The following is a 26,509-nucleotide window of genomic DNA, read 5'->3' as shown; positions in this document are numbered from 1 at the left end:
AAGCTAGTCCTGCCTACCGATGACCAGCGTGCTATTGAAATGCTAGAAGCGAAAACATTACTCAAAAAGGGCCAATATGAATCCGGTCTTCTCTGGAAGTACGAAAACGTGCGACTTCCCGACAACAAGAAAATGGCTCTCAAGAGATGGGAGTGCTTGGAGCGGCGAATGAAGAACGACAAAGCTTTATCAGAGGCACTCCGTACGAAAATGGCCGAGTACGTCCGGAAAGGATACGCTCGAAAGTTAAATAAAGAAGAGATGATGATCCGACATCCACGTGAGTGGTATCTTCCTGTGTTTCCCGTATATAATCCCAACAAACCAGGGAAACTAAGACTAGTCTGGGATGCAGCAGCTAGTGTTCATGGAATCTCCTTGAATTCAGTGTTACTGAAAGGTCCCGATCAGTTGACTTCTCTCCTGTCAATATTGATTCAGTTTCGAGAATTCCGGTTCGCGGTATGTGGAGACTTACGCGAAATGTTCCACCAAGTTCTGATGAGAGAAGAAGATCAGCATAGCCAACGATTCTACTGGAAAGAAGATACAAGAGACGGCGCTCCGGACGTATACGTTATGACGGTGATGACATTTGGCGCTTGCTGTTCGCCTGCGACCGCTCAGTTTGTCAAAAATCTCAACGCAATGCGATTTGAACATCAGTATCCAGCAGCTGTTGGCACCATCGTGAAAAAGCACTATGTGGATGACATGCTTGCCAGCGTCGAGACAGAGGAAGAAGCTACACAGCTGGCACAAGACGTAAAGCATATCCATGCCGCAGGAGGATTTGAAATGCGTAACTGGCTATCCAACTCGACGACCGTCTTGGAATCCCTGCAAGAAGCTGCACCCACCGAAAAGAACCTTGGAGAAGAGAGCGTCACAGAAAAGGTTTTAGGACTCTGGTGGAATACGACAACCGACTGCTTCACCTTTAAGGTGTCTCCTCGATACGACGAGGACCTACTGACCGGACGCCGTCGACCCACTAAACGCGAGGTACTAAGAACACTTATGATGATATTCGATCCACTAGGGTTCATTTCACACTTTCTCATGTACCTGAAAGTACTGCTGCAGGAGATTTGGAGATCTTCGGTTGGCTGGGACAGTCCCATAGAAGAACCACAATTCCAGAAATGGCTGACATGGTTAAAAGTTTTGCCTGAGGTTGCTGGAGTTCAAATTCCAAGATGTTATAGAATAACCGCGAACCTAGACGGATCTTGCAAAATTCAATTGCACACGTTTGTTGATGCGAGCGAGAACGGTTTTGCTGCCGTCGTGTACATTAGGTTTGAAAGGGTTGGCTTGGTAGAAACTGCTTTCGTTTGCGCAAAAACCAGAGTGGCCCCACTGAAGTTCCTTTCTATTCCCCGTTCTGAGTTACAAGCCAGCATCGTCGGAGTGCGACTAGCAAACAGCGTCACGCAATCACTATCAACTACGATCACTGGTCGGTACTTCTGGACCGATTCTAAGGACGTCCTCTGCTGGTTGAACTCTGATCATCGACGATACAGCCAGTTCGTAGCATTCAGAGTGAGTGAAATATTGGAATCAACTGATGCAAAAGAGTGGCGGTGGGTGCCAACAAAACAGAACGTGGCTGACGAAGGTACCAAATGGGCACGTCGGCCTGGCCTCAGCAGCTCTAGCCGTTGGTTTCGAGGACCAGAATTTCTTCGAACATCTGAAGCAGAATGGCCTGTAGTGCTACGTTATGGGACGACGGATACGGAGCTACGAGCACACCTGCTAACGCATGTTCCCATGGTGAAATCTATTATAACTCCGCAGAACTTCTCTAAGTGGACTACAATGGTTCGATGTACGGCTTTCGTTTTCCGGTTTATCTGCAATTCGAAGCTGATGGTAAAAATGAAGCAGCGAACCAGTGGACCACTGATGCAGCCAGAGTTAGCAAGAGCCGAAAATTTCCTTCATCGGCTCGCTCAAACAGACGAGTATAGCGACGAAATTGCAATCCTCCTCAGTAATCGCCGAAATGAGACAATGAAAACGATTCCAAAAAGCAGCTGTATCGCCTACTTCTGTCCCTTTCTCGATGGATCCGACGTTTTGAGAATGCGGGGCCGGACCGGAGCATGTGAACTGATCGACTACGACGCAGTAAATCCTATTATCCTTCCTCGAAATCACCACGTTACGTATCTGATTGTGCTTCACTATCATCAAAGGTATCACCACCAAAATCATAATACCGTGCTAAATGAAATTCGTCAGCGGTACAGGATTCCTCGCCTCAAGTCCGTATACTACAAAATACGGAAGCAATGCCAGAAATGTATGAACGAAAGGGCAACACCGCAACCTCCTCAGATGTGTGACCTGCCGCCATCACGTCTGGCTGCCTATTCTCGTCCGTTTACGCATATGGGGGTGGATTATTTTGGGCCTATTGCGGTTTCTGCTAACCGAAAACGCGAGAAACGCTGGGTAATGATAGCCACATGTTTAACCATCCGCGCCATACACTTGCAAATTGCACACACTCTAAGTACCGATTCTTGCATAGTCGCTCTACGCAACGTCATTGGTAGGAGGGGGACACCGGCGGTCATTTATAGTGATCGAGGCACTAACTTCCAAGGCACTTCCAAAGAACTGCAAGCCGCCGTGGAGAGTCTGGACCATGAACGGATGATGGTCGAGTTCACGACGCCTCACACCAGATGGAGCTTCAACCCACCAGCCTCCCCGCATATGGGCGGAGCGTGGGAGCGCCTTATCCGAACCGTCAAGCAAAACCTCTTCAGGCTGTTACCAGGACGCACAATATCCTATGAGGTCCTTGAGAATCTACTGATTGAAGTAGAAAACGTGATAAATTCTCGACCATTGACCAATATTCCCTTGGAAGACGACGATTCTCCAGTGCTGACCCCAAATCACTTTTTGTTAGGATCGTCTAACGGTCTGAGGTCATGGACACCCTTCGATGATTGCCCTGAATCACTTCGTCGTTGCTGGCAGCTCTCTCAGGCCTTAACCAACCGATTTTGGAGACAATGGCTTCGGGACTATCTTCCATCCATAACTCGCCGAACCAAATGGTTTGATCCAGTAAAACCCATCGAAGCTGGAGATATTGTCGTCATCGTTGATCCGAACTTTCCGCGTAACTGCTGGCCGAAAGGACGCGTAATTGCTACGAAACCAGGAGTTGACGGTCAAGTAAGGTCTGCAACTGTGCTGACAGCTACTGGAATCTACGAACGTCCAGCCTTGAAGCTCGCCGTGCTAGACGTTGGCGTTTGTAAGAACACGACTCAGGATGACCATCGGCGTATTCCGGGGGGGAGTGTTGACTGCGCCACGTTGGGGTACCCGACGAGCCCCAAGAGCCCCACTACGACTACTACTACCTGCGGTACTGCTCGAACGCAATCACACCCTGGCATCCAACAGGGGAATGTCGGTCGTGCGAACAATCGTACCAAGGTCAAAGATCTACGATACTGAGAGAAAAACAATTGAAATTGACGATAAACAAAGTGTGCCGCAAATCAAAGTACCACGAATTCGATCTTTAATTTAGCTGTTCCATCGTTTTATAGTCTGTAGAATCCAGTATATTTGCTACATTGACAGCTAAATCCTACTTAACATAATTATTGAAATACGTATGAAATTGAACTATAACTAGACGTAAACTATTCTCTAATAAGTTAAAAACACTTATTGAAAAGAGTGCGGAGGCTACAATTAGTTTGCCATCTCTTCATTGATGCGGTGACGAATCACCAAAAGTGAGTATGAATGACCTTATCTGTAGGACCGCAAACTAATAATTGTCCATCTCAGGAATTTTGTAATTTCTTCCACGACTGAATTATCGGAATAAAATTCACAAAATCTATCGATTCGTCTATCGCCCAACAATATTGGTTCTGAGTAGCTTTCCCTCTTTTTATGCAGGGCATAAAAAAGGTGCATAAATTAAAAGTACATAAAAAATAACATGCATAAAAAGAGGTTTTAGTGTAATCCCTTTCTTATTTTGCAGTATAAGAGCTAATGAGAGTAGATGATCTGCCATTGAAATATCACGACTCGACCGAATCGCTTGTTTGAGCTTCTCCTCTTTTCTTCTGAAGCTTCTTCATTCGACTAGTGCAGACAGTGCAGTGATGTCATCTTGTAGATATCTTAGGAACTTAGCAGATGCTGACTGTTCCTCCACCTTAAAAGTGTTAAGCACAGCATAAAATTTCAAAACATTCCCGCCTTCTAAGAGAGAAATGAATTTATTGTGGTATCCCTCGATGGCATCAGTGGTGCGTGGTAGGTCTAACAGATTGTGCCGCATTGACCAACATTTTGGATAGAACCGTGGAATTCCTCGTCGGTCGTCTGATCGCATTTTACCCAATACATAGTTTTTCTCGACATGATCGATAAACGGATGCATCGATTGAGGTGCACTTACCCTAATGTTTAAACGTCAGCTGCATGGTCGCGTAGTCGCCGGCTGAGAATAGGACTACTAACCCCAATTCAAGGTGTCAAGCGACCCGTGCTGAGGAATGAGTGATCGAGGGATGCTCAATCTTTATAACGGAGCCTGTGGGGTACCTGGGCATCCCCTACAGTAAGCTGTCTCTTACCGCGTTAATGCAGGGCTCTGGCGTGGTGAGCATTCTTTCCCGTGCGACTCGTGGGATGTAAACATGAAATCTAACAAAAACCAAAATCAGAATTCAGGTGGAAGTGGAAGCTTCGCAAGAAGCGGGTTGATGAGGTCTACGACAAGGAGAAGTGATAGGTGTTGGGAGCTGCGTACGCAGCTCAAGCGTGGGTGCTCCAGTCCACTTCCCGGCAAGCCAGCCGATGGAGGTGATGGACGGAGCGTGGTTGTTGAGGGCCGTCAATCAAGAAACCAAAGGACGGTCCGCAATAGAGGTGGCTGAGCAGCAGCTTGGCAAAATCATCGACTTTGCGTCCACTAAGTCGAATATAAGCAAGGACCTGAAAATGGCCTTGCTTCGACTTAGGGTGTCGATCGACGAGGCCAAGCAGGAGCACGCGGGACTCGCGTTGCTGACTGCTGCAGCAGCGGAGCCTGCAAATGAGAAAGTGCCGAAGCGACTGCTCGCGACAAACGGGACAAGCAATCGCAGAAGCGGGCGAGGTAGCCGTCAGGCGAGAAGCTGTCTGGCGGTGCCCGCAAAGCCAGGCGGTGGGCCCTCAACAGCCACAGAGCAGGGTGATCCAAGGGGAGGACCCCCCTTGGACGAAGGTAGAGCGGAAGAAGAAGAAAAAGTCGAATCCGCAGGTAGTAGCGCAGGACGCCAAGCCAAGGCGTAAGAGGGCAGGTGCCAAGCGCGAGAAAGGCAACGCGATCGTCATCAAGACGGAACAATCCAAGTACTCGGACGTCTTGAAGACGATGCGAAGCGACGCCAAGCTTGAGTGTCTTGCAGCCGACGTACGCAGTATTAGACGTACTCATACGGGCTAGATGATACTGGAGTTGAAGCGCCAGAAGGAACACAAGAGCGCCGCCTACAAGAGGCTGGCAGAAGAGGTCCTTGGTGAGGGTGTGCAGGTGAGGGCTCTGACACATGAGGCGACTCTGAAGGTCAAGGACATTAATGAGATCACCGAAGTGGAAGAGCTCGTCACGGCACTGCGGCAACAGTGCGATGTGCAGGTGGCCGCCGCAGCCGTTAAGCTACGGAAAGGGCCAGCAGGGACACAGATAGCTTTGCTTCAGGTGTCTGGAACCAGGACACAAGTCGTGGGACTGCAAAGGCCCCGACAGGCGCAAACTGTGCAGGCGATGCGGCGCTGAAGGTCATAAGGCCCAAAGCTGCACGAGCCCGCCCATCTGCATGATCTGTACCGGGAAATCCTCGAACAACAGATATCCGATGGATGGTCCAGGGTACCCGGCCTTCAGGAAAGCCGCAGTGAACAACGAATCACAGTGCAGGTAACGCAGCTGAACCTGAACCACTGTGAAGCGGCTCAGCAACTGATTTCTGAGTGGGAGACGGATATTGCCATCATATCGGACCCATACCGAGTATCCGCCGGCAACGGTAACTGGCTCGCGGATGGGACCAGAAAAATGGCGGCGATATGGACGACGCGTAAATACCCAGTCCAGGAGTTGGTGTCTACTACCTACGAGGGCTTCGTGGTCGCCAAAATAAACGGGGCCTTCTTTTGTAGCTGTTATGCGCCTCCGCGGTGGCCGATCGAGCGGTTCACGCAAATGCTGGACCGCTTAACGACCGTGCTAAGGCCGGTGGTAATAGCGGGTGATTTTAATGCCTGTGCTGTGGAATGGGCAAGCCGTTTCACGAACCAGCGAGGTCAGATCCTGCTAGAAACATTGGCCACCTTAGATGTCGACTTGGCTAATGTCGGTACCAAGAGTACCTATAGTCGAAACGGAGCGGAGTCAATTATTGACGTGACCTTTTGTAGTCCTGGCTTAATAAGTAGCTCGAACTGGAGAGTAGATGATGGCTACACTCACAGCGACCACCTGGTGGTTCGCTACAGTATCGACTACAACAACAGCAGACAGCGGATAGAAGAAGAGGCGACTAGGCCAAGGCCAAGCTCTCGCAGGTGGAAGACATCATACTTCGACGAAGGAGTATTTAGGGAGGCGCTCCGCCGTCAGATAAAATACAAAGGTGCCAACGGAATTCGTCCACAGTATTAAGTGGCAAATCTTGAAAATAGGCCTGAAACATAAACAATTTTAGTTTTATTACGAACTTTTTGAATGCACGTTGAACTTACCGGCGTGCTATTGTGCTCTAGCGCCCCTCCTAATCAATTCTCTTACTAGTTAACTGTTAACATAAACGTAAAAGTTTTGATAGGCTTCAGAAGTTAAATTATGCCATAAAAACATATCTGGTGAGTAGAGTCGGAACCACTTTTCATCCTAAACGCAGTGATGCTTCGAGGCAGCACCAACTTCTCAAAAGGAAAATATCTACCACGCCCATACCCCGCTGCCGGGTGTTGACAACCAGCGGCAAAGTGCCATTCCGTAGAAGAAAGAAGATGCACATTCAGGAAGCGATACAGCTTCCATTAACCTAACCACCAAACAAGTTTTCCATCCTGCAAATGGAACTTGCCAAAGTAGGAGAGTACGTGTTTGGATTGAATTTTCCGGATAGACACGTGTTGTTGCGGCACTGAGGGTGAGCTTGAGTACCACGACGATAAGTGATAATTGGATTTGCCGGAATGCTCCTACAGGGACTAGACGAGTGCCGGTTTTTCTCTTTTTGCGACGAAATTTTTGATGTGGGTTTGTGTACTTTTCCAACTTCAACGGTCGACTGGGTTTGCTGACTGCGGGGTAGACCGGCCCACATTTGTATGGCGAGAAAGAAAAGTTGGAAAATTTCACGGGGCACCCTCTAGAATCGTGCCTATAGATGAGAAGAACAATCAGTGAAAGATTCAGCTCAATCGGTTTGAAACTGAGCTGGCGCAAATGAGCTGAAGGTTTGTATGGGATTTTCAGTCCAAATATATGGGAAATTGGATGACCTACAGTCTCTCACTCAGTACGCCGGTTCAGCGAGTTCGATTTAGCTCAGAATTGAAAGAATGGTAGTGGATACCCTAAGGAACAACTTTGTAGAAGACCATATCATGATAAAACTTAATTTAGTTGCGGTTTCAGCTAACGAAAGCAGGATGAGGACATCTTCCCCCGTTTACTCTCGGTTGTTACATGCAGCACGTGTTTGTCGGTCGAAGCTTGCGCGCTACATCATAGGCAGCTATGTAATTCTTCATTGTTTCGATACCCGCCCACGTGCAGGAGCAATTGAAATGAAGGACAACACAGCCGCCTATGATGTAGAGCGCAAGTTCCGAACAGCAAACACGTGCTGCATGTAACAACCGAGAGTAAACAGGAGAAGATGTCCTCATCCTGCTTTCGTTAGCTGAAACCGCAACTAAATTAAGTTTTATCATTACATGGTCTTCTACAAAGTTGTTCTTTAGGGTATCCACTACCATTCTTTCAATTATGAGCCAAATCAAACACTTTTAACCAGTGCGCTGAATGAGAGACTGTAGGTCATCCAATTTCCCATATATTTGGGCTGAAGATCCCATACAAACCTTCAACTCATTTGCGCCAGCTCAGTTTCAAACCGATTGAGCTGAATCTTTCACAGATTGCTCTTCTCATCCAAAGGCACGATTCTAGAGGGTGCCCCGTGGAATTTTTCGACATTTTTGTATTTGGGCCAGTCTACTGCGGGGGCTTTTATGGTATTATTCCGGTCATTTGATGTGTTTTTCTGTATCTTGATATTAAGTGTCCCAGGAATGATATAATTGCGCTTCTGAAAATAATGTTCATATCACAATTGTTGGATTCCTGTAAGTCAAATGTAGCAAATATTTCATGGCTTGGCAACAACCTGTTTTATTAGTATATTTTCAACGATTTCTCAGCTAACGGATTACCAAGAAAATGCTCATAAATTACAATGTTGAGAAGCAGTACTTTGTCTGAGATGCTGAAATCGAAAATAATACGCTCCGACAAGCTCTTATGCACAATGTGCACACAAAGCTCTCATATGTGCGTGCATTCAGTCTAGTTGATAAAGACAACCTCATACCCTAGCTCATATACCTTAATATTGTCCATAATCCTTCCGTCTTATTCTCTGTTGCAGCATGCGAGCTGTGGACGGCATCGCCTTCCATTATGCAAACAACAACACACTCAACGGCAGCGACGTGGAAATCGTCAAAGAGCAAGGTAAGTTGCCGACCGTCAGCATCAGCTCAGCACTTGGGCTTCGAGCGAGCTGATTGCGGTAAGCACCATCCATCAAGGGAATCAATTTCAACGTTCTCTCATCCACCCCCACCACAGATGCGCTCTATGACGTCCCGGTCGGGTTGGTCGTGCTGTTGTCGATATTCTACGGAACCATCAGTATTATAGCTGTGATAGGCAACTCGCTAGTGATATGGATCGTCCTGACGACCAAACAGATGCAAACCATCACGAACATGTTCATCGCGAACCTGGCCCTGGCCGATGTCACCATTGCGGTGTTCGCCATTCCCTTCCAGTTCCAGGCGGCCGTGCTGCAACGGTGGAACCTGCCGGAGTTCATGTGCCCCTTTTGTCCGTTTGTGCAACTGTTGAGTGTGAACGTGTCGGTTTTTACTTTGACGGCCATCGCCGTTGACCGACACCGGGCCATCATCAACCCCCTCAGGTAACGAGTTTTCGAGTTTTTGAGTTTTGACCTTTCCGAAATGGAATCAAGTTGGTCAATCGATAATGAAATCATGCTTTTAACTATGCAATTTGTAATTTGTTTTCAATAGGGCACGTGCATCGAAAAACATTTCCAAATTTGTAATCAGTGCCATCTGGATGATGTCGTTTGCGCTGGCCGCCCCAACCCTGTTCGCACTGCGTGTGGTTCCCGTGTCGATCGTTAGCCTTGGTAAGTGTTATTGTCCAATATCCACAAGGATGATAAGGCGCTGTTTATAAACTACGTAGATTTTTTAGGCAATTTAAGACCCCCCCTCCCCTCTTAGACTTTTGTCCATACAAAATTTTCGAAATTTGTAACTGCGTAGACTTTGACCAGAACCCACCCTCCCCCTAAGAGTCTACGTAGTTTATGGACAGGCCCTTATTGCAACGCAAAGGCCTAAAACATACTTTGATTAGAAATGTAAGGAATCAACTTTGTAAAAATACTAAAATTCCATACACTCTTTTTGGGTTTGTAGGCTTTTTGGAGCATGCCCATGCAAGGGCGTAGCCAGCTTTCCGAACAGGAAAGATGATGAGCACTTTAACCTTCACGTACCCGACCCCCAACATCTCATTTTTAAAATACTGGCATTTCGTCAATTTTCATCCAACTTTTTTTAAGTCGCCCTCAATCGATCATAAATTGGTGCAAGTTTGTTACATCCAAATGGCCATGCAATATCCGGAACCATTCCGGAGATATTCCAGATTGTCCTGGGGTCAGGGAGGGTGCTGAAATGGTTAAAAATGATTATTTCGTTTGTTATTGTGTTTGAACTATGATTTTCACGGAACTGCGATAAGCAGATTTGAATAAGTCCATCCGGATCATCGTGACAGCTGACAGGTTCCGCAGGGGCCTCATTAGGGTCACTTCTGGTTTTTATCCAAAACATGTCGTGCGACATATCAAACTTCATGATTTCGAATGACTGAGTCAGAAACGATACCTTGAAGTCTGTATCAACTGATATGGCCACCCCGGAACATCTAGCATAGGTTCCACGGGGGTGACATCGGGGACATTTCTGGTTTGCAACTAAAACATGCCGTGCGACTTATCAAACTTCATGATTTCAAGAGAATGGGGCTGAAAAAATTGACTGAAGTATGAAGCAACTGATGTGGCCGATCCGGAACACCTGAAACAGGTTCCGCGAGGGCCTCACAAACACAATAACACACCAAATAATCACTTTTGGTCATTTGGCAAAACAGACAACTCCCCCACCCCCTGACCCTAGTACAATCCAGAATATCTCCGGAATGGTTCCGAATATTACATGACCACTTAAGTGTAATAAACTTACACCAATTTATGATCGATTAAAGGCGACTTAAAAAAAACGGATGAAAATTGACGAAATGCCAGCATTTTCAAAATGAGTTGTCGGGGGTCGGATATGTGAAGGTTAAGCAAGCGTCTACTGGTTTGTTTGTTTTTTTTTTTTTTTATATTTGGTTCTGAAACTATATGTTTTCAATCAGAAGGTTTAACACTCTGGTAAAATTCTAGATTTTCCTTGTGCTCTGGAAAGAAATTGCAGTTTGAATTTTCAGTGAGATTTACACATCAAATGCAGCAGTTAGTTATTTTGGGTCTTGTTGTCCATCAAGTAATAATAAATCCCCATCAGATCGCAGTTCGATAATGGAGATACTTCTTCCGAAGAAGCATTTAGATTTTGAATTATTTTATAACGTTGTTATGGGAAAGAAAAGGAGGTTTTGTGCCTTTGTGAGAAAGATTTCAAAGTTGCGGAATGAACTGGATTTGAACTCTGGTCCGCTGATTGAGAGGCACGTACTATACCTCTCGGCTGTATCACCGAGTTGTGAGTGAGACAAACGATAAATGTAAAACTGTTTCTACCTATCTGGTCAGATAGGTTTGTTGACATCTTGTGCAACCAACTCGAACTTACATGATGGATGTAAAATTGAGTCAAATTTTCCATTCAGTAATGAAATGTTTACATACGTTGATTGTTTAAATCACGTGTAAATTCCTATTTTTTTAAGAGTGTAGCAATATTATCCATATCATCCGCAAAACAGACAAATTGGCCAGATTTCCTGAAGTAACCCAGCTGTTTAGCCCGACTTGTCGCATAACACCTTCCAGAGCGATGTTGAATAGTGGCAAGAAAGTCCATCACCTTGGCGTAGTCCTCGTCGAGATTCGAATGAACTTGATTGTTCACTCGAATTCCTTACGCTGTTCTGCACACCGTCCCTCGTTGCTCTTATCAGTCTGGTAAGCTTCCCGGGAAAGCTGTTCTCGTCCATGATTTTCCATAGCTCCGTGCGGTCGATACTGTCGTATGCCGCCTTGAAGTCGATAAACAGGAGGTGCGTTGGGACCTGGTATTCACGGCATTTCTGGAGGATTTTCCGTACGGTAAAGATCTGGTCCTTTGTCGACCGGCCGTCGATGAAACCGGCTTTACTTTAGGTGGCGGAAGATGATCTGGGATAGCACTTTGTAGGCAGCATTCAAAATGGTGATCGCTCGAAAGTTCTTACATATTAACTTGTCGTTTCTTGTGGATGGGACAGATTATCCCTATCTTCGACTCCTCCGGTAGCTGTTCGGTTTCCCTGATCTTGGCTACTAACCGGAGCAGACAGATGGCCAACTTTTCCGGGCCCTTCTTGATGAGTTCTGCTGCGTTACCATTCTTCTCAGCCGCTTTGTTGTTTTTGAGCTGGTGGATGGCATCCTTAACTACCCTCATCGTGGGAGTTGGTTCGTTCCCGTCCTCTACTGCACCAACATAGTCATTTCCTCCGCTACCTTGATCCGCCGTGCCTACATTCTCTTCGTCATTCAGATGCTCGTCGAAGTGCTGCTTCTACCTTTCGATCACCTCACCTTTGTCCGTCAAGAGGCTCCCGTTTTTATCCCTGCAGATTTCGGCTTGCGGCACGTAGTCTTTGCGGGATGCGTTGAGCTCCTGGTAGAACTTACGTGTTTCTTGTGAACGACACAGCAGTTCCATTTCCTCGCACTCCGCTTCTTCCAGGCGGCGCTTTTTCTTCCGGAAGAGACGGGTATACTGCTTCCGCTTCTGTCTGTATCGCTTCACAATCTGTCGGGTTCTATGCTGCAGCATTACCGCCCGCGCTACGTGCTTCTGCTCCAGAACCGCTCTGCACTCCTCGTCAAACCAATCGTTTCCTCGACTCCGTTATACGTACCCATACAGCTCTCGGCTGCGTTGTTGATGGCAGCTTTGACTGTACTCCAGCAGTCCTCTAGAGGAGCCACATCGAGCACACCTTCATCTGGCAACGATGCCTCGAGATTCTGCGCGTATGCGGTGGCGACATACGGTTGCTTCAGTCGCTCTAGATCGTACCGGGGCGGCCGCCGGTACTGTACATTGTTGTTTTGGGGGCAGTTTAACCATCACCAGGTAGTGATCAGAACATGGATCGGAGTCGATATTAGCGCCACGATAGGTCTGACGTCGATAAGGTCGGAGAAGTGCCGTCCATCAATCAGAACGTGATCGATTTGCGATTCCGTTTGCTGTGGTGATCTCCAGGTGCAACGATACGGGAGGCTGTGCTGGAAGAAGGTGCTTCGAATGGCTATGTTCTTGGAGGCGGCGAAATCCATGAGGCCTAGGCCATTTTCGCTGAACTTTCGAATCATCTGTCCTGCCCTTCTACGCATAGTTGAATTCCTCCTCCTGGCCTTCCTGAGCGTTTTGATCTCATGGTTTGGGCAGCGGTCGTACTCGCTTTAGAGCTGCGCGTAAAATGGGTCTTTGTCATCATCAGTGACGGAGTGAGGACTGTGAACGTTTATTATGCTGATGTTGAAGAATCGGCCCTTGATCCTCAACCTGCAGATTCTTTCGTCGATCGGCCACCAACCGATCACGCGCCTCTGCATGTCGCCCATCATTATAAAAGCTGTTATCAGCTCTCGTGTGTTGCCGCAACTCTGGTAGATGGTATGATTACCGTTCGCACCATGGATCCTGCCCAACACACTTCCTGCAGCGCTACGATTTCGAACCCGTGGTCCTTCAGCATATCGATGAGTATGCGGGTGCACCCGATGAAGTTGAGAGATCGCTAGTCCCCTTTCTTCGCTGTGGTCGTCGCCGTTGGTATCGGTTCGCATTCTTCTCTTGTTGATTTTTCCGTGCTAGTCTTTTTACGGCTGGCTCGCAGGGCCTGACACCAACCCACTAACCCAGGGTGCTGGGCTTTCCTTCTCGGAAGCTACGGGTTTTGCATTGACGTTTTCTCCAACTACATTGCTAAATAGCTAGGCTCAAACGCCAGTCTTCGCCGGGGGTAGTGTTTTTAATGGGCGCCCAGTAGATAATATTTTACCTGAGTTTCCACCCCCACAATAAAATCTAGATTGAGTTTAAATAAGGGCGAAAGAAACATGAGAGAGTTCTCATGTTCGACTCTCTCTTCTGCAAAATAAAGTGGCAAGATGCAAATTCAATCGAACTTGTTTACACTTAGACGCTAGATTGCATCGCAACCTAGCGATTTATGACCAAAAAGTGCAACCATACTTGCAACTTGTCACTTTAATTTGAAGAAGAGAGAGTCGATGAAGAGAACTCTCCCATGTTACTTTCGGCCTTATTTAAACTCACTCTAGAAATTGTAGTTATAATCCACGAAACACTCAAATTGAAATTGAAATTGAACAAATAAAAGAGAATTCTCTCGTCATTATGTTTGTCAAAAAAATCTACTGCAGATCTTACGCGAGAGGCATAACATAGGCTCTAACTTACAACCTATCTCTTATGCGCCCGTATGCACTGTCCATAAACTACGTAGACTCATTTTTAGTCATATCAGACCCCCCCCCTCCTTCCCCAACTAGACTTTTGTCCATACAATATTTTTAAATTTAGCATGGACCGTAGAACACCCCCCCCCCTTTCGAGTATACGTGGTTTTTGAAGGCCCCATGAAGTTGATAATCAATATTAACTTCTTTTCTCGATCAGCCTTGATAGCCGTGTAGTGTCTGGAACGGTTGTCTCAATAGGCGAAAAAAAAAACATTTTTTCATAAATGTCAATTTCTTGATTTTGCTTTGGCTGACCAAACCATGTGGGAAATTACACTGTTGAAAATGCTTTGACATCCATGTGCACAACAGAACACGTGCTCGATGAACAAATTGAGATTTGAAATTATGAAAAGAAATCCACGTACTCCGGTGAGACTCGAACTCTCGACTCCCAATTCGCTAGACGGGCGCTTCTATTCCTTCAAGCTACGGAGTCACTGGACTATCTCCGTCGCTAGCAGGCCTAGAACTGAACTCGATTCCACAATCGCACATGGTTATCTTCTTTTCACAATCCAAACCCCCTTCGGATGGGATGGATGAGATGATGGTTTTGTTCGTTGCAGTTTGTTGAGACGAATTCGGTAGCACGTCGGGATTGAGGATTGAGCCTTTGAAGGTTGCTTGAAGGGCGCGCTGGATTTCGGGCGAACTGGTTGGCCTGATTGCAGAGCAAAACTGCAAGACTCGACAAACTTAAAGAAGCTCTGAAGATCGATGTTTGCTTTATCCATTTCCGTCATCTCTTGACACCACAACTGCTTCGTATCTGGATCAACCTTTTTGCTCAAGATGAATAGGAGTCATGTGTCACGGTCTGACCTATACATTTATTCAACGAGGCTTGCAGATACAAAAAAATCAAGTTTTGCAGATGAATCTTGAAGAGAGTTCCTGAAGAAATCCCGGAAGCAGTTTCTGAATGAATTCCTGAAGAACTTCCCGGAAAAAATCCGGCAAGATTTTCCAAAGGAAGAAGTTCCTGAACGAATCCACGAAGGAGCTCCTGAAGAAATTCTAGAGAAAATTCCATAAATTTTTAAAGCAATCCCAGAAATAGTTACCGGAAAAATCCCAGAAGGAGCTTCTGTAAGAATTCCGAAGAGGCTGATGGATGAATACTGAAAGAAGTTTTTGTAGGATTCCTGAAAGGATCTTATAAAGAATTTCTCAAGACAACCAAGAAGGAACTCGCATGAAATTCCTGGAAGGAAACCCAGGTGGAATTTTGGAAGGAGCTTTTGTAGGAATTTTGAATGGAATTCCTAAAACCGTCCCCGAGAAAACTCCTGGAGGAATTCCAGGATAATTGAGGAATTCCAGAAGGATTCCCGGAACTCCTTGAGAAACCTCGGAAGAAATCCCTTGAAGTCCCAAAGAGGATCCTAGAGGGAACTTCTGTAGGAATGCCATAACAATCTCAGACGGAGTTCCCTGAAGAACGAAATTCTAGACGAATTCTAGAATAAATTTATGGAGAAACCACAGAGAAAAAAATCCCGATTGAATCTCTGGATAAAATAGCTGGAGAAATACTAGAGGGAGTTCCTGGAGGAATCTCAGTATTAATTTCTGGAGAAATTTCAGGAGGAATTTTGAAGGAATTTAGTAACTTGTGATGTCGTCTCAGAAGGTATTTCTCAACCTTCCAGGACGCGCGCCATCAAGCAAATGAAGCTGCACCGCGCTCGTGCTGTATACGAAGAGCGAGGTTTTTTGGAAGTGTTGTACTTTTTACAACAGCGCGCGCGCTGAAGGGTTAAGAATTACAAAAAAAAAACTCTGGAAGAATCTCGAGAGTATTTCCTGAAAGAATCCCGGCAAGAGCTCTTAAAGGAATCCCAGATAAAAGCTCTTTACGAATCTCAGTAGAAATTCCTTGAAGAATCCCAGATGGAAGAATCCTAAATAAACCCCCGGAAGAATCTCATCAAGAACTCCCTGGGAATCCAACAAGAAACTCCCGCAGGGGCCCTGGAACAAATTTCTAGAAAGACCGAAAGAATTTCTTAGTTAGTTCTTAGTCATAAAGTCATTAATCAGCACACTTTCATATGTTGAATTCCTCACGAAAATTCCTACATGGAAATCTCTTAGGGTTTGTCCTGGTTTTTTTTCCAAGAAATTCGAGAATTTCATTAAAAGTTTGGGTAACTGTGTTGTTGAAGTTACAAAAAAATACCTTAACACAGTTACCCAAACTTTCAACCAAACAGCAGTCAAGAAATCATAATACCCACGCTGTTTGCATCATTTCATTGCAGATATGGAGAAATGATTATCACACCAGACAAAAATCCAGCACACTACATTCAAACTAGGACTTCACTCATTCCGTCCTATTAATAATATAAAAATGACTAAATAATATCCTAGGAGACTTTCTGAAAAAATTCTGCTTAGGTGCTACAAAGACTTTACTCTTAAAAATGTATGTGAACTTTTTCCGAAGTTTATCAAGCTTCTTAAGCAACCCTTCAAGAAAGAAGCTTAACTACTAATTGATAATCTCGCAAAATCGTGCAAAAAAAAACTTGTTTGTAACTAATTTAACGCAAAAATACTATTGTGCAAATCAGAATCAGGACCAGAGATTTTTTTTAAATTTCAAAACACTGTATCAGTCAAATTCTCTGCCCTTCTCTTGCTACGCCCATGCGGCAATGTACGTTGACCCAACTGAACTTCATTCATTCATTCATCACTCAATGAGCTTGATTTGGCCTCCCCCAACCAACAGGTGAAACCAACGAAACCTACATCAACATGACGAAACCATTCTGCCAGGTGGTCAACTTTGAAGAGTCCGAAATGCTGCTCTATCGATACATCCTGACGCTGGTGCAGTACTTTGTGCCGCTTTGTGTCATCAGTTTCGTGTACATTCAGATGGCACTGAGGCTGTGGGGCTCGAAAACGCCAGGGAATGCACAGGACTCTCGCGATATGACGATGCTGAAAAACAAAAAGAAGGTACGTATCTGTGGCGTTGCACGGCATTGCACTGTTTCATAGTTGATTGATGTTTAATCAAATATCTCGTTCTTTCGGGGGTCTCTGACGCAGGTTATAAAGATGTTGATCATCGTAGTAGCCTTATTTGGCATCTGTTGGTTTCCGCTGCAGCTGTACAACATCCTACACGTAACATGGTCCGAAGTCAATGAGTAAGTAATTTGAGTTCGTAGAAGTTGCTTTCGGTTCGTTTAAAAGAGTGATGTTCAAAGAGCTTTTGCATTATGCAAACCAGATCTGACGTTTGATTTCTTTCCGCTCTTGTGTCTTTCGATAGGTATCGATACATCAACATCATTTGGTTCGTTTGCGATTGGTTGGCTATGAGCAATAGCTGTTACAATCCGTTCATATATGGAATCTACAATGTAAGTATCACCATGGTTTTATTATCAAGATTATTCCCAAGAAACATTCTGATGACCAGTAAGTCCCGTAGAGGTTTTAATAACCATCATTAAAACTAACAGCTTTTATTTTGGTTTTATGATGGTATCAAGAAGTTTTTCTAACCTATTTGACTAAAATATGTTACTTGGGTTAACGTAATTACGGAAAAGCACATATTTCGGTACACATGTCATCCATTTCAAATTACATACATGGATTTTAAAGTTCAATCGAATACATCCGACGTCTTTGTATTTACGTACGACTGATAACTGTTAAAGTTACAGATACTGGATGAAGGACTGCCCGCAATCGAGGTGGCTGAGCAGCGCTTTGTAGGATCATCGACTTTGCGATCAAAAACGATCAACGATCAAATCTGACTATACATGTCAATGGTTGCTACTCCGTGATTGATCTGAGCTGGTACCAATTGCACTGAGATCCAAATGAATAAGGGCTGGGACACTCCACTTATTCTCAAAGTGCAATTGGGAGTCAGTTGGGAAGGGAAAGGAATGTTAGAGTGTGCTGATTGTTGCTACTAAAGACCGAGATCACCTCTGCATCCCCACAACCAGCACGGACTGGGGTATTTGTTAGACGGAAAGGATGGGAGATCTGGGAGTCACCGTTGGGTCGGTGATGCGATCCATGGATAGGGTGTTATTTATAGTGTTCGTAAGGTGATAGATTGTGTGGTGAATGAGGTGAATAAGGTCAAGCGGCACAGCACGCTTTGGTTGCATAACTTGTAGACGTTATACACACTGTGCTGTGAGTGGTAGTTGGAAGGGAGGGAAACGACTTTTTTCCAATTCGTTTCTGGTTCTAGCGATGGCTATGAACATATGAATATACATGAGTTGTATATGCAGAGAAGAGAGAGAGAGTGAGGAAGTGGATAGAAAGATACAAAGTAGGATGAAAAGGGACGGGCCAGGGATTGAACCCATGACCTTCTGCATACGAATCAGAAGCGGTAGCCACTAGACCACCAAGCCCGTCGCAGCAGCTTGGTAGGATCATCGACTTTGCGTCCACGAAGTCCAACATTAGTAAGGACCTGTAAGTCGTTGGACGATGCCAAGCGGGAACACGTGAGACTCGCGAAGACTGCAACATCGGCGGAGCCGAAAAGGATACAAAGTCTACCCAGTCGGAGGTCTTCGCTTTCGTAGAGAGTCCCAAAGGTGTGGTGGATGTTACTACTCGTGATAAGCACTAACAGAAGGTGGTGAGAAGCTGTGTAGCGGTGCCCGCAAGGCAAAGCGAATACTAACTCCGACGGTCGGCAGTAATGTCAGCAAGTCGGACTCCAGCCAGGTGTCCCGGAAATCTGGGAAGAATGGGCCTGAAAAGGCTAGCACGTCCAGGAAGGATGGGAACAAGGGGTTACGACCATCGGTAGGCCCTCAGCAACCACAGAGTAGGGTGAACCAAAAGGTGGACGAAGGTCAAGCGGAGGAACAAGAAAACAAAGCCGCAGGTAGAAGATGCTAGGGACGCCAAACCAAGGCGTAAAAGAGTAGCTGCCAAACGTGAGAAGGCAACGCACTCGTTATCAAGACCGAACAGTCGAACTACTCTGACGTCTTGAAGGCGATGCGAAACGACGCCAAGCTCGTGGTTCTAGGAGACGACGTGCGCAGTACGGGTGAGATGATCCTGGAGCTAAAGCGCGATAAGGAGCGCAAGGGCGCCGCCTACAAACATTTGGCGGAAGAGGTCCTCGGCGAAGGGGTAGAGTTGAGGGCTCTCACACTAAAGGCGACTCTGAAGGTGAAAAACCTAGAAGAGGTCATCGAAGTGGTAGAGTTCGTCATGGCACTGTGACCTAATTGGTTTAGACAGTGACGAGTTGCTAGCGGTGCTCTCGCGTGCGTGTGAGAAATGGGAGGCCACTGGTGGACCGACGTGATTGCGGATCTGCGCCGCGCCTGCCTACGGGCTAGGTGGCGGATGCTGCGAGCACAATCTGGGGAAGAGTGGCACAATGCGTGACTCATCATCACCCACATCATGTTGGAGCAATAGAGGAGGTGGTGCGTTGACTCGGATAATGGCTAGGTCAGATGCGGTACAAGAGATCGTCCAGGGGTTCGGAGTTGGCTTCGTAGGCCATGCCAGTGCCCTGCAGTCGAAATCGACCCTTACAGCGATTAAGTGGCCGAGGAGAGGAAGGTCTGGTAGCGTTGCTGTCGTGGCGTCGGTCTACTAGGTTGGATCCGAGCTCACGGTAAGGGCCGGGGCAGGTGGAGACCCTGCTGTCTGCAACCTTCTGGTGCATCTGATAGGGCCTGAAGGGTAGTAATACCCTTCCTTACGGACAGGTCAGATCGGGTTGCACGTGGGCGTCAGTTCTTGATGTCTGTTGAGCAGTTAGGCGCGGGAGGGGTTGACCCTGCCCGCCTTCCGAGGACAAAGGGAGTGGTGAAGACTACTCGGGAAACTGGCTAAGCGCCAGCATGCTACCGTGATAGAAGCAATACCTTCGTGGTGGTTCCGGAGAGACGTAGGGTTTGGCAACCATAGGAATGTGATTAGTGGGTACGAGGCTTGGTACGAGGAGAGTGTAGTCCTGGCTTTTACTATTGTAGTAGAAGACGGCCTCAGCCGCACACTGTCCTATCCTTGTTATTAGGGTGTCTGTTTGCAGATTATCCCCCTATGGGGATATTTCTCGTTAGTGCCGGGCTGTTCCGGCCGATCCTGGCGAGTGTCAGGTTAGAGCGCTCGTTGCCGAGGATGCCGCATTGACCGGTGAGTATGGTTCTCAACGAAGTCACCAAAGACCGTTAGGACTTGCTGTATATAAGGGCACCGGTTGTTCGGATTTGCAAATACAAAGAGGGTGTTGCAAAGTAGTACACACTTAAATTAAATCGCCGACCTCAGCAAACGGATTGCCGAGAATCCAACAGCCGAGATTCCGGTAATAATTTCTACTGAATCTCGGTAAAAGTTTTACCGAGATTTCGTTAAAACTTTGCCGAGATCTCGGTAATCCAACTTTTTACCGAGATCTCGGCAAAGATTACCGAGACTTGGTAATGGTTTACCGAAATCTCGGTAAAATTGTTACCGAGAATCAGCAAATATTTTACCGAGATATCAGCTGTTGGATTCTCGGTAAACCCACAACCTGAATGAGGTATTAAGTAGCCCTACATAAGAGGTTAAATTCCTAAAATAATAACTGGTGTGTATTCTGTGCATAACGCGTGAATAATGACATCAGGTATGGCAATACCTAAATAATAATCGACGATTTTTTCCATACAAATAGCGATTTTTCCATAATAATTATTAAATAATACCTCAAGCAGTCCTCAACACCAAACCAATAACTCGTTGAGGTATTTCATGAATACCTTACTTACTTACCGGTCAGGCTAAGGCCGGGGTGGCCTCTTCTGTACATAGTAGCCGCCTCCATTCCACTCGGTCCATGGATGTTTGTCTCCAGTTCCGCACTCTGCGTAGGGTCCGCAGATCGTCTTCCACTTGGTCGACCCACCTAGCTCGCTGCGCTCCACGTCTTCTTGTACCGGTCGGATGACTCTCGAGACCCATTTTAGTCGGGTTGCTATCCGACATCCTGATGACGTGACCCGCCCACCGTAGCCTCTCGATATTCGCGGTATGGACGATGGTTGGTTCTCTTAGCAGCTGATGCAGCTCGTGGTTTATTCGCCTTCTCCAAGTCCCGTCTTCCATCTGCACTCCGCCGTAGATGGTACGCAACACCTTCCGTTCAAAAACTCCAAGGGCGCGTTGGTCCTCTGCACGTAGGGTCCATGTTTCGTGCCCATAGAGGACGACCGGTCTAATCAGCGTTTTGTAGATGGTTAACTTCGTGTTACGGCGAACTTTGTTCGATCGTAGAGTTCTGCGGAGTCCAAAGTAAGCACGATTTCCTGCCACAATGCGCCTCTGAATTTCTCTGCTGGTGTCGTTGTCGGCGGTCACTAGTGAGCCCAAGTACACGAATTCTTCAACCGCCTCGATTTCATCACCGTCGATATGAATTCGGGGTGGCGGGCGCGGTGATTCCTCCCTGGAGCCCTTTGCCATCATGTACTTTGTCTTCGACACATTAATGACTAATCCGATTCGCCTGGCTTCACTCTTCAGTCGGATGTACGTTTCCGCCATCGTCTCAAATTTACGAGCAATAATATCAATATCATCGGCGAAACCAAGCAGCTGAACGGACTTCGTGAAAATCGTCCCACTCGTGTTTATCCCCGCTCTTCTTATTACACCCTCCAAAGCAATGTTGAACAGCAAGCACGAAAGACCATCACCTTGCCGTAACCCTCTGCGAGATTCGAAGGGACTCGAGAGTGTCCCTGATACTCGAACTACGCACATCACTCGATCCATCGTCGCCTTGATCAACCGTATCAGTTTATCCGGGAATTCGTATTCGTGCATAATCTGCCATAGCTGTTCTCGATCGATTGTATCATACGCCGATTTGAAATCGATGAACAAGTGATGTGTGGGCACGTTGTATTCGCGGCATTTCTGCAACACCTGGCGGATGGCGAACATCTGGTCCGTTGTAGCGCGTTCACCCATAAATCCAGCCTGATATTGCCCCACAAACTCTCTTGCAATCGGTGATAGACGGCGGCATAAAATTTGAGAGAGTATCTTGTAGGCAGCGCTCAGTAGTGTGATCGCGCGGTAGTTCCAGCAATCCAACTTGTCGCCCTTTTTGTAGATGGGACACACGATACCTTCCATCCATTCCTCCGGTAATACTTCCTCCTCCCAAATCTTGGTAATGACCCAGTGTAGTGCTCTCACTAGTGCTTCTCCACCGTATTTTAGAAGCTCGCTTGGTAGTTGATCTGCTCCAGCGGCCTTGTTGTTTTTCAACCGGCCAACCTCCTCCTCAATCTCTTGAAGGTCAGGGGCCGGAAGTCTTTCGTCCTATGCACATACTCCTAGATCTGTTACCACGCCACCTTCGGTACTTGCAACGTCGCCATTGAGGTGCTCATCGTAATGCTGCCGCCACCTCTCGGCCACCTCACGCTCGCTCGTGAGAATATTCCCGTGATTATCTCGGCACATGTCGGCTTGTGGCACAAAGCCTCTGCGCGAGCGGTTCAGCTTCTCGTAGAACTTTCGTGTGTCCTTAGCGCGGTACAGCTCTTCCATCGCTTCGCGATCTCGTTCTTCCTGCTGGCGCTTCTTCATCCGGAAGACTGAGTTCTGCCTGTTCCGCGCCTGTTTGTAACGTGCCTCATTCGCTCTCGTACGGTGTTGCAGCATTCTCGCCCATGCTGCATTCTTCTCGTTTTTCAACTGTTCATATTCGCCGTCGTACCAGTCGTTTCTGTGATTCGGAGTCGCGAAGCCTAGTGCTGTAGCCGAGGTACTACCTATGGTGGATCGGATGTCCCTCCAGCCATCTTCAAGTGTAGCTACGCCATGCTGCTCTTCCGTTGGTAGGGCCACTGCTAACTGCTGTCGCGTAGTCTTGAGCCACTTCTACGTTACGAAGTTGCACGATGTTGAGCCGCGGCGTTCGACTTCGACGCGTGGTGATAACTGTCGAAAGTTTTGAGCGCATGCATACAGCGACTAAGTAGTGATCCGAATCTATATTCGCACTGCGGTATGTGCGGACGTTGGTTATATCTGAGAAGAATTTACCGTCGATTAGAACGTGGTCGATTTGGTTTTCTGTTTGTTGGTCAGGTGATCTCCAGGTGGCTTTGTGGATATCTTTGCGGGGGAAGAAGGTGCTTCGGACTACCATACCACGGGAGGCTGCAAAATTAAGCATCGCTGGCCGTTATCATTAGATACGGCGTGCAGGCTGTTTCGCCCGATTACCGGTCTGTACGTTTCCTCCCTTCCTACCTGCGCGTTCATGTCGCCGACAACGATTTTCACGTCACGCGGCGAGCAACCATCGTATGTTTGCTCTAACTGCGCGTAGAACGCTTCTTTCTCGTCATCGGGTCTCCCTTCGTGTGGGCAGTGGACGTTGATGATGCTGTAGTTGAAGAAACGGCCCTTAACTCTCAACATGCACATCCTTGCGTTGATCGGCTGCCACCCGATCACACGTTGTCGCATCTTGCCCAACACTATAAATCCTGTTCCCAGTTCATTGGTGGTGCCACAGCTTTGGTAGAAGGTAGCCGCTCGATGCCCGCTTTTCCACACTTTCTGTCCAGTCCAACAAAGTTCCTGCAACGTCACGATGTCGAAGTTGCGGGGATGTAGTTCGTCGAAGATTATCCTGTGAAACCTAGTGACTTGCAATTCCATGATCCAAGTTTCCAATCGTAGTCCTTATTTCGTCGCGTGGGTCTTTGCCGATTGTATCGAGTCGTATTTTCTCCTATGTTATTCGCAATGGGGATTTTTACGGGTGGCTTATTGGGCCTACGCCAACACTCCTGTCTCGCCGGAGGGCCATCGTGCCAGTTCTGTCTAACGTCCCAACCAACACTGGGACGAACACGCTGATGGGGCTACCACCTTATATCTAGCTGGGCGTGGTGAAGCGTTTCTTACTCAGCCGCTGGATGCCAGAACAGACGCTGTTTGAGCCGCACCTCCTTGGTGAAAAGACGCTCGGATCGTACCTCCTCAATCTAGCTGAAGTCAGAAGGACAACAGAGCCCAGGCTGCACTACCAGCTAAGCACACAACTCTTAGCTGGCGGTCTTTGTCATCGCTTGACCCGTGGAAGCATGAGGTAGGAACTTGTGAGGACCAGAGCTATATTGGACGCTCTCCTTATCGACTCACCGTTTTGCAGCCCATGAATACCTATAAAATACCAAAATATGTTATTTTCAATACCTGGATAAGTGACCAATACCTTGTCTTGGTATGATACCTGACTTTGGTATGCTCCAGTTATGTGGCAGTTATTCATTCCTGCTCGGGTAGGGAGGCCATACAGCAAATAATTGTGTAATATCCAAGTGCGTAATTTTTGACAATGTATCCATTTTCGAGCGTAATTTCACTCGGTTACATCGTTTTCCAACAATTATCGTACTCACCATGGACACCCTGGTTGGCACCTGAAAGTATCAACAAATCCGTTCCAGCAGAAATCTAGAAGCAGTATCATATTTATCTTCCACCTCCTAACTCGGCGAAATAGCCAAGAGGTAAGGCATGTGCCTCACAAATTGATTGTGAGTCACAATCCATGGATCAGTTTACGAATCCATGTGAATATTTTACTAATGATTCAACTATCGATCCAGTTCTAGCGATTGCTAGACCCACTGTCAAGCTGCGGCGACTAATTTGTCGCGTGGAAAGGACCCGTATTGAACTGATGAAGTCAACTCGATGTTCTACCCTATCACCGTCTCTGTAGTAGGTGTGATATATGAAGGAAGAGAAGGAAATGCGATTCACTGACCTGAATTCGTGTTCTCTAAATCTAGATCAGTATCAGATGTGCTACAATAATTCATAATCAGCCGCTGAATGCCAGGACAGACGTTGTTTCAGCCACACATTGCGTTCCAGATGAACAGACGCTCAGCACGTACCTCTGCAATCTAGCTGATGTCCAAAGAAGAGCCCCGGTTGCACTATCAGCTAAACACAATACTCTTGAATGACGGTATCTGCCATCGACTGACCGCAACTTAAGCCTTGGCTCACTACTTTGCTGCCCACTTTGGACAGTGTCACTTTTGAAATTCGTAAAAGTCCTTGAAAGCTTTGCCTTTCGGTATCACGTAAACCTGATTTTTTTGGTTAAATCTACGGTACGGTTGGTTGTGCAATATCTTGCTTATTCAATTTCACTCCTAATCGCCGATCCGACCGTAGAGGCGATGATGGTGCTTTGCAAATACTAATTATCATTTCATTTTCGTTTCTTTATCATTCATCTATCTTCCACCTAGGAAAAATTCAAACGAGAATTCCACAAGCGCTATCCCTTTCGTGGGCGACACCAAAGCTACCACCAGGACCAGTTGACTGATAAGACTCTTTCGATGTTCACCCGCGTCAGCTCGATTCGATCCAGCTACGCAACGTCATCGATCCGGAACAAGTTCTACACGAGACCCGGTGGTGCCAGTGGGAATAGCGGAATCCACACCGGAGGATACAGTGGCGGAGCTTTCTACCAAAATCACAGTCCCCACCAGCAGCAATCGTACAAATCCACTAATCTGAACAGTGCCACTGGTTATCAGCGAAATAACACTACCGATAGAAATACCGGTGGGAACGTTCACAACGGCACCACCGCGTGGGATCCAAAATGTTGCCCATGTCGGCAAAATTCGGCGAAGAGTTTATCAACACGGACGTCGTCGTCCGTTGCTTGCCCGTATCGAATACCGCTGCCTGCTGTATCGTGTGATGGCGACAGTGGCAGCGAGGAAGGAGGTGGATGTAATGGCACGGGAGGTGGTCATAGTCCAATGATAAACAGCGATGAAAGACAGCTGCTCCGGGCAGATAATAATCGTTTAAGTGCTTCTCTGAGAGTCGAGGACATTCCCTTGGACCATCCACATCCGGACAGCGCAGATGACGAGAATGGCGTTTGAGCAAGATGGGAGATTGGAGCTGACATGTGCTGGAAAATTCGGCTGTGGCCCGGAAGCAACGATATCACTTGTGTACAGTAACAATTAACCAGACTTGAACAAATTGTGCAATTAGGCCCGGTGTGTGAACCGCTTTAGGTATGTGAAGCGAATGTTGTGTTTTTTGAATTTTACTGCTGAATCGTGATACAAATGTCTTATATGTATGTTATTCATAAGAATCTTCCTGTCGTGCGACTTGTTCAACGATGTCATCGAAATGAGAAGTGAACCAAACCAAACTCGAATCACCTATTTATTGAAGTTTTATTCAATTTCCGTAATAACGAAGCCAAAGAGCACAAAGTATAGGGAAATAAAGTTTACTTGTATTATGATGAA

The 26,509-nt window shown here is 46.7% G+C and overlaps 2 protein-coding genes across 2 annotated transcripts in view; both read left to right on the top strand.

Annotated features, from left to right (window-relative positions):
* Positions 1-26,509, top strand: part of LOC109623393 (substance-K receptor) — a 51,978-nt gene extending 25,469 nt beyond the window's left edge. Inside the window, exons 2-8 of the mRNA XM_029865302.2 lie at positions 8,709-8,794; positions 8,912-9,263; positions 9,376-9,497; positions 16,897-17,129; positions 17,223-17,323; positions 17,449-17,539; positions 25,472-26,509. Of these exons, the coding sequence (XP_029721162.2) occupies positions 8,710-8,794; positions 8,912-9,263; positions 9,376-9,497; positions 16,897-17,129; positions 17,223-17,323; positions 17,449-17,539; positions 25,472-26,128 (1,641 nt within the window). The 5' untranslated portion in view covers position 8,709 and the 3' untranslated portion in view covers positions 26,129-26,509. The remainder of the gene's footprint in view (positions 1-8,708; positions 8,795-8,911; positions 9,264-9,375; positions 9,498-16,896; positions 17,130-17,222; positions 17,324-17,448; positions 17,540-25,471) is intronic.
* On the top strand, positions 583-3,913 carry LOC134284222 (uncharacterized). Its single transcript, XM_062842862.1, has 2 exons — positions 583-3,779; positions 3,835-3,913. Exon 1 carries the CDS (start codon positions 589-591, stop codon positions 3,490-3,492), a length of 2,904 nt encoding a protein of 967 aa, XP_062698846.1. The 5' UTR covers positions 583-588; the 3' UTR covers positions 3,493-3,779; positions 3,835-3,913.

Source organism: Aedes albopictus, chromosome 3 (assembly GCF_035046485.1).
Source record: "Aedes albopictus strain Foshan chromosome 3, AalbF5, whole genome shotgun sequence".
Taxonomy (NCBI): Eukaryota; Metazoa; Arthropoda; class Insecta; order Diptera; family Culicidae; genus Aedes; species Aedes albopictus.
This window is presented reverse-complemented; position numbering and strand designations above follow the sequence as displayed.